The sequence below is a fragment of the Manacus vitellinus genome, unplaced genomic scaffold, assembly GCF_001715985.3.
Source record: "Manacus vitellinus isolate BGI_N305 unplaced genomic scaffold, ASM171598v3 scaffold_45_pilon, whole genome shotgun sequence".
NCBI classification, from domain to species: domain Eukaryota; kingdom Metazoa; phylum Chordata; class Aves; order Passeriformes; family Pipridae; genus Manacus; species Manacus vitellinus.
This window is the reverse complement of record NW_021940571.1, coordinates 6,052,703-6,066,210: the sequence shown is the minus strand read 5'-3', so window position 1 is coordinate 6,066,210 and position 13,508 is coordinate 6,052,703. Positions and strand designations below refer to the sequence as shown.

At 37.3% G+C, this 13,508-nt stretch overlaps 1 protein-coding gene across 1 annotated transcript in view; it reads right to left on the bottom strand.

Moving 5' to 3' along the window:
• Nucleotides 1-13,508, bottom strand: part of NAALADL2 (N-acetylated alpha-linked acidic dipeptidase like 2) — a 241,426-nt gene that overhangs the window by 193,844 nt on the left and 34,074 nt on the right. The window contains exon 3 of the mRNA XM_029962326.1: nucleotides 2,056-2,326. Within this exon, the coding sequence (XP_029818186.1) occupies nucleotides 2,056-2,326 (271 nt within the window). The remainder of the gene's footprint in view (nucleotides 1-2,055; nucleotides 2,327-13,508) is intronic.

The window sequence follows — 13,508 nt, the reverse complement described above, 5'->3', positions numbered from 1 at the left end:
TTGGACAGACTTTCTGAAGAATAAAAGAACAGATCTGAAGTTTTGTAAGGGTGCTAAGGTGTCTCAAAGAACTGACTGTAAAACTGTGCACAGAGAGTCACACTTTGGCTCAAGAACAAGTCTGGAGTTTTGCCAAAGCCAAGGTCCAACCCTTGTGATTAGTACAGTGTGTGTGGTCCTCGTTTCTGCTGAACTTGGAGAGAAAACTGCCCTGAAACATAATGGAAGGTGGTGTATGTGCTGCTGGTAATAACATCAAGGATTTTTCCCGGAACATTGGATTTCCTTTAATCTGATGAATTGGTTAGCAACACATTGATTTTTATGAAATAAAACCTTAAAGGTCACAACTGTACTTTTATCTCATTACAGTTACTCTTATTAAGTTACAATGAGAAAATAATATTAAATATAGAGTTTTTATATGATATGAGAAGGAAAACCCATTCATTTGTCCTTTTTATTTTCCCATGGAGAAGTTAAAGCATACATCATGTAGGTTAGGATCTCCTCTTGCCTACTTCATTTCTCTTCTTAACAGCAAACTCTGAAGTGGACAGATCTCCAGAACAGGGGCTCACGAGACTCAGTATGGAAAGTAGGCATGGTCAGTACACAAAAACAGGAGATGGAGAGAAGCTTTTCTCCCAAAGAAGAACAAGAACTCCATTCCTGCTCCTCTATAGGATTAAAAAGCTTCAATGCTTTTAAGAAAAAGATGCTGAAGCTTGCTGACTTCAAGATGAGAAACTTTTTACCCAGTCCTCATATTTCCTACAGTCAAAAATTCAAAATTAGATTAATAGTCTATACAATGGTTTAGTTAGCATTGTGCAGCTTTCCCCATTTTGAGTTATTGCAAGAGTTCCACAGCATTTTACATGTTATCAATAAAACTTACGGGCAGACGTTGTCACAAGCAAGAGGAAAATACATGACAGTTCTATTTTTATGTTAGAAATGAAGTAATTGATAATTTTAAATATTAAGATATTCAAAAAGTATAAAGTTATTTTGGAATAGGTTCCTCCAAACCCAAAGCAATTCAAAATCTATTCCTATGTGGTGTAATAGTGTTCTAAGTCATGAAAACAAACATGCATTTTAAATCAAAAAGAAGGCAAGATGGAAAACCTCCTGCAACACTGGAATAACATACAATATTGTAAAAAAGGAGAAAGACATTAGCTAACTGCTAATGCAGTTAGCAGAGAAATTGAAGTTTTTATATTTCAGAAATATTTATTGAGATTTATACTATCTCAGCTAGGAAAGCAAACAAATCATGATCCTTTTGTGCACCCCCAATGTATTTGGAAAGGATCTAAAGGAAGGCAGGCAGTGAAGACAGTAAACAGGATAAAACAAGATAATCCAAGATCTTCTTTCACTTGTCGAGTAACAAATCCCAATAGGCAGGATCTTTTCGCTGACAAAACTTCCCAACAAAAGCTACAGTACAATGAAACTACAAATTGGGGGTTTCAAGAGGAAACAGAGCAGATGTGTCAACTGAGTTGTCATAAAAGAAAGTATGTGAGATCCACGACCGTAATTCAGGAGCTCCAGGTATTAGCCCAGCACTCCCACCTGCCTTAGTGCAAAAAGCCTCATCCTGCATGCCCTTCCTACGAGCATCCCTCAAACCAGTAGCACTCATACATCAGCAAGATAAAGTGTAGCTCTAGACACAGCTTTCAGAGTTTTATACCCAAGACAATTTATAAACACAGATACTTAAAAAAAAATTAATTTATATCTATCTATCTATCTATCTATCTCATATGAAGTATTCAGGTCTGACTAGTTTATAAACTTGACTTAAGATTGTAAGATTAAATAAGATTGGCCACATCATATTTTATGCAAATGTGCTTATTTTAAAATAGGCTGGGCATTTCACCATGTTAACGACTGGATTTGATGATCTTACAGGGCTTTCCCTACCTAAATGCTTCTATGATCCTATGTGCCATTTTCCAGTCAAGGTCAACAAAAGCTGGTGTTTTCTAACTCTATTTCACCACAAATGACAGAGACAAATGGTCACATTACCTCAAGAGTTCCTTTGGCAGAGTAAGCTGCATACGAGTACAGGAGGTCTTGGCTATGAAGTGTTTTGGGGTCTCTGCTGCACTGTTGCCCACTCGGATAAAAGCATTCACCACTGCTTTTCAGAGTTACTGTGTTTGAAGAAGAGCCTGGTAGGTCAAGCAGAACAGAGTAATTCACCAGCCGGACATCTTCCAGGCCTTGGGAATGCCACTGAACCAGAATTTTCATTGCAATGTCTACATCATCTTCCCTAGGGAACTGTAACAAATCTCTGGAAAAAAACCAAAACAACACACAAGTAAACACAGGTTTAGTTTCTTTCCCACCATAACATTTGTACCTTAGTAGGCATCAGCGCATAATTTTATTCATAATCTATCATCAAATGTGCAAAAAAACCCAACCACCCTTCACTCCTTTGCAAATAATTTCTTATCAACTATGAGACAAAAGCAACTGCTTTTTGAGAAATAAAATTAAAAATAATTATAGGAAAAACATTCAATTGAAATAAAGGATCCTACAGAAATTATCACATAACTGTTTTGAAATTCATATATGTGGCACTGATCAAATTTCTGATAGAGCATCAATTTAATCAACTTTTAAATAGGAAGTACACAATCTGAAGTCACATTTCAGGGATTTCAGGGAGGGCATGATGCTGAAAATTAGTTGTAATTATATGTTTGACTTTAATTCAACAAGTAAAGGAAATTTACTAAGCAGAATGCAACTGTTCCCCCAAATATTGTGGTCACTGTCAGGGTGTCCTCCTGAGATTTCCTATCTGCACTACAGGATTAGCTGAGCAACCACCTTGGCAAACACAGAGACAAACCTGGAAATTATCTACTGACAGGTCAACTGAGGATTCAGACAGGTTGGTCTGGGTGTGTATCACCAGGTTTGCATCAGGGTTCAACACTGGCTGCCAGATGGGCCACAGGATGAGGGCACCAAAGGACCACCCTCCTCCCCAGCAAATGCCAAAAGATTCGAGATGTTGAAACTATTTGCATGATAACTTTAGAGGACAGGCATGCTGAAGGGACAGCTAAAGGTTTTCCCTACTTATATAGGCAAGCAGTCATTTAAGCAAAGCAGGACAGCAAAAAAAAAATGCATTATTATTCAAATAAAAAGCACTATCCAAACACAGCACAAAAAGTTTATGGAATATTTGCTGAATTTTCTGAGGATTTTTTTTATTGTGTGTGTGTGTGTTTCTATGAAGCTCTCAGGACTGAGAAAGAAGATTAAGGATCACAGAGGTATTGATTTCCAAGCACAGAGACACTGAAACTCTTGTCCTCAATCATCTCTTCACAAAAAGGCCAATTAAATTTAGCTGCTTTAAGGTCTTAGGTCTTAGTAGAATGAAAAAAAAATACCCTGGCTGTCTTGCACACATGAAAAAAAAGGGTGAATAATGTACAATCTTTTTAAGCAAGCAATAGGTATTTGAGAATCCCACCAAGTGCTGTGGTACCCCTGCAATGCTGCATGTGAGATACTCCTGGATAAAGGTACCAGCACTACTTCCAGAAGGGTCTGCACTAACCCCAGGACAGAAGTCAATCACAAAGACTCCCTTCTTCACCTCAACAAAACTATCTTGTGGTTGAACAAACCTTTAAAAAAAAAAAAATCAACATTTACTGCCTAGATAACATCAAACCCTTAAAAAAGACAGAAAGGGAAGTTATGGCACCTATTACACCTAGAAAAGGCTCAAAAATGGTGTACTATATTCAGTGTCTAATGTCCATTATCACACTACATAGGCAAAATAATTATTCCAACATCAAAGGCCTTTTAAAAATATACATATATTTATATAAAGAAGTTAGTTTGTTGTTGTGGGGGTTTTTTTAAATATATTTGCTCAAAGCAATATATTGTATCCCAGGTCACACTGTATGTGAATAACCCAGTTGGAGCAAAGTTTAAAATCTTTACAAGAACACTGGACTTAAGTTGAAGACTTCAGGGATCCTGTCAGGAAGAATAACTGTCTCACAGATTTAATCTTTTTAAATTATCTAAAATAAGTCTTCGAGCAGTCTACACCAAACAGATGAGTTAATCCAATCTGTAGTATATTACAAGTTTCCAATTTCATCTCCTGTGCCTGTTAATGTAATGACATAAACTTGGGCAGTGCAGAAATACAGAAAGCTGTTTGATTAACACAATCATTAACAGAATATCTGCATTTCCCTCAGGTGATGGAAGCATTAATAGAATTAATAATTAAAGAAATTTATCCTAGGCCAATAAGGTTATGGCATATTGCAAGAAGAAGTACTGAGTTGCAATAAAAGGAATTAAGCATTAAGAGAGGAATAAGCAAATTGCTCCCTTAGTAATAGAAGAAAAATTACTTTCCGCTTCATAATTAAATAAGAATGTATTTGAAACTTTTGTGACAACATATCTGATTAAGTTACAGAAATGAGCACACTCACTATTTACTCCATAACATCTTTAAAGCATGTTAAAATCAAATATCAAATTATAAGCACACATTATATTACAATAAATCAGCACATATTAGAATACTTTAATAAACCTTACGAACAGCACCAGAAAGATTTTTTTTCCAGATTTATTATAATCCCTAACTCGCATTTGCCTTTGATGCTGACTGTATGAACTTAAAGTCAGAGTTAATTTAACTCATTATTTTTTCACATACTAATTGTGCACCACGCATAATATGCAAAAACAGTATTTTCTAAACCCAGCCAAATTTGGAAAAGTGCAAAGTTTGGCAGTTCTGCCTGGAAAAATCCCAACACCTCACATGCACTTCTTAGTCCTTCTCTACAAATTCTCAATTAACTTACTTCCTAAAACTTCCAGGCCTCAGAGACTCACAGCAGTAAGATTTAAGCAGTGGAGGGAAGGAGGCCCTTGGGATGAGGATGTTTCTCAGCTCTGCAGGCGGCTGCACTTTCAGTAGGAATCAATAGCAATGTGATTGCCAATTTCCACTTACAATACTGCCTTTAATAACCTCAGCCAAATTTTTGATTCCCTTGCTCACATTTAAAAAGCTACTTTATTCAGTTTTTTTTTCAGGTTCATTCAATGGGAATAACCACAAAGCTAATGGGCACATCTCAGTTGCTGTAAATCTATATAATCTAGTAAAGTGGAGCCACCACAGACTTGATTTGGTCTCAAGTTAGAATCAACACTAATAAATATAACAATAACAGTCTGAATACTACTGTGCCCTTATAGGATGCTCTCAAAGAGATTTCCAAAAATTACTGGCCTTTACTTTCTAATGCAGATCAGATATTGAACTAATGTACGTCAGAACAGGATATAAATTTGTTTTATGAGCATTCTGCTCTATCTCAAATATGTTCAGTTCCTGAACTGATAAACAGATAAAACTGAACTTAAAACTCAGAAAGCACACCCTACTTCAAATGAACAAGGTAAAGTTTTCCCACTCTGATATGACGACAAGATCAAAAAAATGTTTATGAAGACACATGATTAGAATTCTTGTCTAAATAAGAAATCTCAGTTGTACTTTACAGCCTGATCAGTTAAATGTCCTGCCTAGTGAGGAGGAAGAGACCACCAGTGTTGAAGATTCAAAGTCCTAAAGATAGGAAAACAACTTGAAATAAGACCAAGATACACATGAAATAAAGCCAGGTGTTCTGCAGCCTCTGAAGCTTCAAAAGGCCATTCCTTAACAGACGATTATAAAAGATAAATGAACACGCACACAAAATACACAAATTTCAGTTTTAATTTGGTAACCATGGGGAACATGGACCTTCTGTGGCTTAATGGAAAGTCATTTGCTACAACAGCACTTTTTGACACAGCTTGCTAAAGGAGAGAACAAGGTACTGCAAATAAGCTCGCTGCTCATTGCTGGGACACTGCAAAACACCACTCAACAGATACTGAAAAGTTACAACAGGTCACTCTAACGACCTAAAAATGGAATAATTTAACTGTATAATTTAATTACTTCTCAGATAATCCTATTAAATTGCTATAAACCCCCCACGAAACAAATCTAAAATTGCAGCAGGATTCTATAGATTCAATCTTAACAACCTACAGGGACAAAACTTCCCCTCAAATATGAAGAACTTCAAGTGTGGTTTCTTTGTATTTTTTTTTTTTTTACACATTTGATGCCTGTACTGAAACGAGCACGGTGAAATGGCCTACACTTCGTGGCCTATTAAAAAAAAAAATCTTCTGAATTACAGTTTTTCAGAGTTAAAAGTCTATCTAAGTGCCTTATTCCCAGATTCCGACTGTAAATTTTTACTCTTTATTTTCTTCCAGTTCACTGAAATTGTTGATAAAGCAATTTTTGGAATTTTAGATAAGAACTAAAAACAAATGTGATTTTGGAATTTTTACTGGCCGATTTTTCAGCTGAGTAGTGGTTTTCAAATTTCGTGAGCCGCAACGAATTCACAGATTTTGCAAAGCTACACCAGATCAAAGTGTTATCTTGTCTAATACGATGCTCCCAACAGCAGCTGGTAGCAGACAATCACAAAAGAATGCAAGAAACACATCATATGGGGTTATTATATTTATAGCCTCCCATGCATATGTCTTTTTTTCCTACCCACAAACTTTGTTCAGGCTGAGTTTTAAAAATGTTTGCATATGTTGAGGATTTCAGAGCTCGTTTCAGACCATTAAGAGCCGAGCTGTGGCAGTTTCAGCGGCGCTGGGTGAGTGCACAGCACCCGCACAGACCAACTGCTCAGCACATGCACCCGTGTCTTCCACAGTGGCAGGAGGAGCATTTATTTGTATCCATCACATAAGAGTGTGCACACACAGGAAACTGAATGCGTTCAGGAAATACCACCTGCCCAAGCCACATCTGCTTAAATTTTAATTACATGCTCCTGTTAATTAGGGCACTCAACCGGCTGGTCTCCAACTGCCCGATCAGATTTCCCGTGGTCTGAGTTGATGGCCACAAATTCACCGCTCTCAAAATAAATAAATATAAAAAAATCCATGCCCGTGAGAAATTAAATATCAGGAGGTTAGAATATGTGAGAGAAACATGGTGTAAACAGTTGACTATGTGGAGCTTGGTGCGGGACAGGATCCTGAACCACCTCAGGCTCTTCAGGTTACATTGCAAAGCCACCAGCATCTGCTACAGAAAGCAGATCCATGACATGTCCTTTGTCACATCTACCATCAGTCTCCATACATTCTGGATATTCTGGGCATATTTCTAGCACTGATATGAATACTACTAATAGTTTAGTAGTAGTAGTATTATGGATTATAATATCAGTCAGGGGTCACAAGAAATCTGGTACTGTGTTGATTCCAGTCTCATGATGACCATAGTATTGATCAAAATTAACAGGTAAGGCTATTCAGATATGCTTCCTACATTATAAACAAGCAATAATACTGGTCTACAGCATGAAAGCAATGGAAAGCACTGGTTAAACAGAACATTTGGACACCAGAGATGGCCAGCAGCTTTGTGACATGGTGCTACTGCTTGGAATCACAGAATGGTTTGGGTTGGAAGGGACATTAAAGATCATCTAGTGCCAAATTGCCAAATCCCTATCATGGGCAGGAACACCTTCCTCTAGACCATCTTGCTCCAAGCCCCATCCAACCTGGCCCTGAACACTTCCAGGGTGGGGCATCCACAGCTCCTCTTGGAAACCTGTGCCAGGGGGCTCACACCCCTCCTGTCACAGTAGTCTCTCCACTGGAGATGGACCTCTCATGGGAGGCAGTGTTTTTTGCCAGCCCACACCATCATCCAGTTCTGCAGGACAGAAAAAAAATCATAACAGGCTTATCAGAACACAGTATGAAATCATGGTCTGTCCTATTGATGGAAAAGTCAAATCCCTGCACATTCTTGTGTAACAACATCTCACTTTTGCTGTCAAAGGCAGCTTTACAGAGCTGCACCTGTGTACCACTAAGAATTCTACACAGGGCCTACTATATAGATTTAACGTTCTTTAACATAAAGGAGTATGATTTATGACAGCTTTTACTTTTCACAGACACAGACTAAATGCAATTCATGAAACCATAAAAAATACGGAACATCAGATACCAGAACACCGGCTCTAAATTTGGTTGCACAGTTCTCCAGCCAAAAAAAAGCGCTTTTGAACCTTTTTTTTTGTTTTAAACATGTGGCTTTTGGATATATTCTACAAAAAGGGACCTGAGTTATCTCTTTAGAAAGTCACATCATAAGTAGGTCCAAAGCTACTTTTAAACAAAACTTCATAGCATTTTTGTACTGTGTTTAAGTCCACCTGGGTATTAGAGTTTCACAGGGGTATCTGACCATATGTACCCTCTCCTATCATAGTATAATTACATGCAGAACTGCTTCAGGGCAAACCTCTCATTTTCCTGGGAAGTTCTTTGCCATGGGATTGAAGAAGACCCTCAGATCTCAGCTCATGCTGGCTCCCAAGTTTAGCTATTTTGTACATTTTTTTTTTCTCTGCAGGACTACCAAGCATATTGCTCCTACCCACCACATCAGACAGTCAAATGCCTTTTATATTTTTTAAATAAAACTAACGAGGAGAGTTCAAATCTCACTTGCCAACATCAGGAGACAAGCCAAACTTGTATTCAAGGCAGATGGTGGAAGGCATTGAAAAATGACTGATCCTCTCACTTCATGATTCCAATTTAGTGGAAAACAAGCAATTCATTGTTCCTCTACACTAAACATTGCTAAGTCATAAATTGGTCATAGGTAAGCTTTCCAAAGCTTTCTGAGGGATTTGGATGTCAGTTATGCTGACGTCTAGCCAGCATCCAAATCCTTCAAGTGCTCCAGGACATCAGAGCACCAATATGAGTTCTAACAAGGGTATATCAAATGATTACCCAGAGGAGGGTAAAAACAGGGCAAGCACATGCAAAACCCCTCAATTACTCTTCTAGTCCCTTTTAAGCTTACAAGATTTTTGAAAAAAAATTATAGCTCCAAATATGCGTGAATTAGAGAGTATTCACCTTATTCTTCAGCAATAACATGCCATTCTAAACCAAAAAAGACTCTTCCAGATCCATTTGCTTAATAAACAATTCTTCCAGTTACACAATCCTTTTGTTGTGGAAGAGAACACCCACAGTAAAACTCAATGTCTTGGCTATTCTATCAGACACAGAAACAACATAATAGCGTTTTAAAGCAGAATTAATGTAACAATATCCTCTACATGCTCAAAGTTCAGGACGCCATCGCATTTTAATGACCTATTAATGGACAACTATTCATTATCTCTTGTTATTGAAGAAAAAGGAAAATTGTCAAAAACTGTTATTGAATGATGCAGGTGCTGCAATTGAAGTAGTCATATGAATTAGAAGTTAATCTATTGAGTTCAGCTCTGTCACCACAAGGAGTATGTGGCCAGATCCACCAACAAACCAACTGACATTTGCAGAAATATACTCAATGAATCCAAGGCATCCAAGTTTTGAAAGGTAAGCATTTGTCAACAAGGCAGTCATCTGCAAATATGTTACATTCAAGATGGAAATTCACTGCATGTTCACTGTGTAAAAATTATGAGAGTTTGTCTCTTCTGAATCCTTTTACTCTAATTCTTAATAACTCCTGATATAAGTCACAGTTTCAGAAGGAACCATAGGTATAAACTGCATCCCAGCACAAGGGAGGTCCTTGTTTCATTATTCTGCGTGTGTTCTTCTAAAACAACATAGTGAATACTCCCAGCATGTCATGAATCAGCAGCATCTGCAAGTGCCAGTCACAAAAACCCCTCACAGAAGATCCAAAAAACGTTGAACGTGCACTAGCATTTGAGTCCAGAAATTGCTGGGCAAAGAACTGAAGAGTTTAGTTAATTCAGATTCTTTGCAAGTCAGCCAAAAAGACTTTGAACATATGCAAAATACGTTATCTGGGTTGTAAATTTCATAGAAACTGTTCTTAATACATCAGATTTTCAAAAATAAAGACCTTCTTAATACAATTTCTATTTGCAGTATGAGAGATGAATGGCAAAATATCAATATTACCACAGTACTTAATGAATGAATTGGTTTGTCAACAGAGCACAAAGGTACAGTAAAATTCACTGGCCAAGTGAAGGTTGTTTAAATGTGTTCATTTGCAATGGACTGTGAGCATGTGCAATTGGCTGAAGTTCTACTGCAAAATTTGGACAAAAAGTCTGTTAAATTACTGCTTTTCTATCACTTGCAATCTGAAGGCAAAATCTGAAAGGCAGTTGACTTTGACATTAAACCAGATGCCAAAGAAATAAAACCCACAAAAATGTGGAAGTTTTCAAAAAACTTTTATGATAAGCAAATCACCCAAGGGCAGAAAGGTAGGTTCCTTGACAGAGCAAGGAACAGAAACCAGACTGGCTGATTTACACTCCTGGCTTGCAATTATCGAAGTGCCTTACATTTTATTTAAAATCATATTTAATCATCTTTTTTTTTAAGCACTCACTTTTCCATGACATATATCTTGCTCAATTGCCCAGTGTAGAGATGGATGAGAATGTCATTTAGCACCTCTCCCCATCATTCTGGAAGCACATAAAAAAAAAAAAAGGATAGTAATCACTATCCATTTTAAGAATTGTTAATGAACCACAGAAACCTTAATATGGAGAATGACAGCTCCAGACCCTCAAATGGGCTATTTCAAAGACCCTAAGACTGTTAATCCCACAGAGAGAGGAGACAACTTTAACATTCTGTACCTCAGCACAAAAGAAGTCATTGTCATGTTTCACTGTTCCCTTTGGTTACAAGAGTGACATGCTCTCCTTTTAGCAAAGCAAGCAAACCTTGCTTCTTCCTAACACTGAGCCCTCAGGTTTCAAATACTTACCACAAACAGGACTGATCTACTCCTTCATACCTTTACTCTTTTTATTGCAATAAACTGCTTTCAACAGATGAACTGTCAGTAAAAAAAGTTCTTTCAAAATATATACACAGTGAAGATATCTAGACAAGAAACCTCTTTTTTATTATTATCACATGATAATCTCTTAGAGATTGAAAGATAATCTCTCAAATGTCATTTTCTCTCACAATCAATAAGATGACCTCAACTATTGTATTCTTCCTAACTTTCACTGTTGCTAAATTTCAGTCAAGAGATAGGTTTTCCTCTATGGTACACAGGATTGAGTGCATGCATAACATCACAAACTGTATCTTTGCATGATTCTATGTAAAGCATTTTAAATAAACTTGTACCATGTCCAAAGTCACATTAACATTCTGGATGGTGTAATCTATTTTAGTTTTATTTTGGACATATAAGGATATCCTAGCCTGTGTTTCAAATACAGCAAAGGGATTAATTTCATTCAAAGTTTATAGGTCCAGTTATTTAACAAAGGGATTTACTACTATTTTCTCATAATGCAAGAAATAAAACAAGTCCTGAGCTCCAAACAGCTGTGCCCTGCATTTTCCAACAGGTTGGGATGCCAGGGCAATGCCGAGGCACAGCGGAAGGAGCACAGGGAAAAGACAATCCCTCACCTTGAAAGTGTTTGCACATAACCCTGCATTCGCTGGCAGAGCACTGACCCAGCAGAACTTCACAATGATATAATCTTCTTTTCTTCCCAGACCACAGGGAATATGTCAGTGTCTCAATAAAATGTGACCAGCTGCATAATCAAGTCCAAGTGGTACCTTTTACTGTCAGGGACAATTAGGTTTACTTCCAGCAAGAGACCATTTCTGTGTGCATGTGAATAGCAGTTCATGCTTTTTCTATATAGAAAACCTATTGATCAAAAAAAAAAAAAAACCACTCCAACTTGAAATCTTGCTTCTTATATAGAAAAAATCTGCTGATCAAAAATAATCTCAAAAAAAAAAATACTGGCAGTATTTTATTCTTTTCAATTGTAGATCATGAGGTTACCCAGTGAACTCTAAATTAATTACATTCAATGTGTCACTCTGATGGCACTGGACATCTTTATTTGAACTGTATGATTTAACTTTTGAATAACATCCCAGTTCCCAAAGGACAATGAGGAATTAAGAAGGCATGCTAACCCAAAATCCTAGAAGAAAAACCAGAAATGTTTAGAGAAGCTACCTATTACTTGAAGATTTAGTATTACTTGGAATTAGATAGATCCCCAAATAAATGTTTAATTTTTAAATTAAAAATAAGGTTAAACCCTCATTTTATTTCATGAATTTCAAGAAGTTAACCCTACATACAGGAAAACCTCAGATAGCCACAAGATGATGCCATGTTTCTGTTACAAGCCTCATTTCCTTATCAGTGTATTTTAACATAGCAGTGCAATTCTAATGGAACTGGAGAGATTCCTAGCTGATACATGATCTTGGATGTTTTACAAAAATATATATTGGTTAAAATGAAAACTGCAGAGAGAAAAAAAAAAGGAGCAAGGATAAAATACCACTCTATGTGCTTATATAAGGAAAATGTTATCATGAATGCCACATCACATGGTTTAGTTCAGATAATCTCCATCTGATCAGCTGAACAGCATTTCAGATGCATTTGTTTTATCTGAAAGCACTGACATCTTCCAGCTGACCGTTCAGTTCTAACACACAACTGAGGAAATCAACGCTGAGAACCGAAACACTGTCCTGGAGTTATTTACGCTGTACCACAAATCAAATTGCTTGTGGATAAACTAAAAGCTCTCTCCGAATGAACAAGCATAAGATCTTATAAAGAGAGGCCCAGGAAGAGACCACAGGACATCACTTGGTTCAAGGCAGGCTCGGCTCACCCCACTGCCACTCCAGGCAGATGCTTTCCTGCCCTCTTCCAAAAATAGCAACTTGTCCATTTAAATAATCACCCTGCTGTATTTAGACACACTGTATTTTCTCCCTTCCACCACTCATGTTGAGAACAGGCTAATCTTTTTCTCCCTGCAACAGTTTTTTTATGTATTTAAGGATTGCTCTTATGGCTATCCTTCACCTGATCTTGTCTTAAAACCAAACTGTCTCAGTGTTTTCATCCATTTCCTAAGAGCTACTGCTTCTGACATCTTCAATTGCCCTCCTGACCTCTTCTGGCCCTCTTCCAGCATGACCCCAGTCCTCTGAAACTGAAGTCCAACCAGAGGAGACTCTGAATATGCCACTTGCACTGAAAATGAAGGATTAGTATCCAATTATCGTTTGCCTCCATGAAAGTCAATTATTATTCCTCTGCTGTCGTTTATTCTGATTTCACCTCTGTACCTCTCCAGTAAGTTCACTGGTTCCTTTAGCTCTGTTGACCTCCCCATTTCATCACTGATTTGCTTCAAGAAGGACTGGTCCTGAATACATCTTTACGAACTGTATAAAATAGGTCAGATTTTCAAAGTGCTGAGAATTCGCTGTTAAGAATTCATTTTTTCTGCCCCCCAAAAAACAAA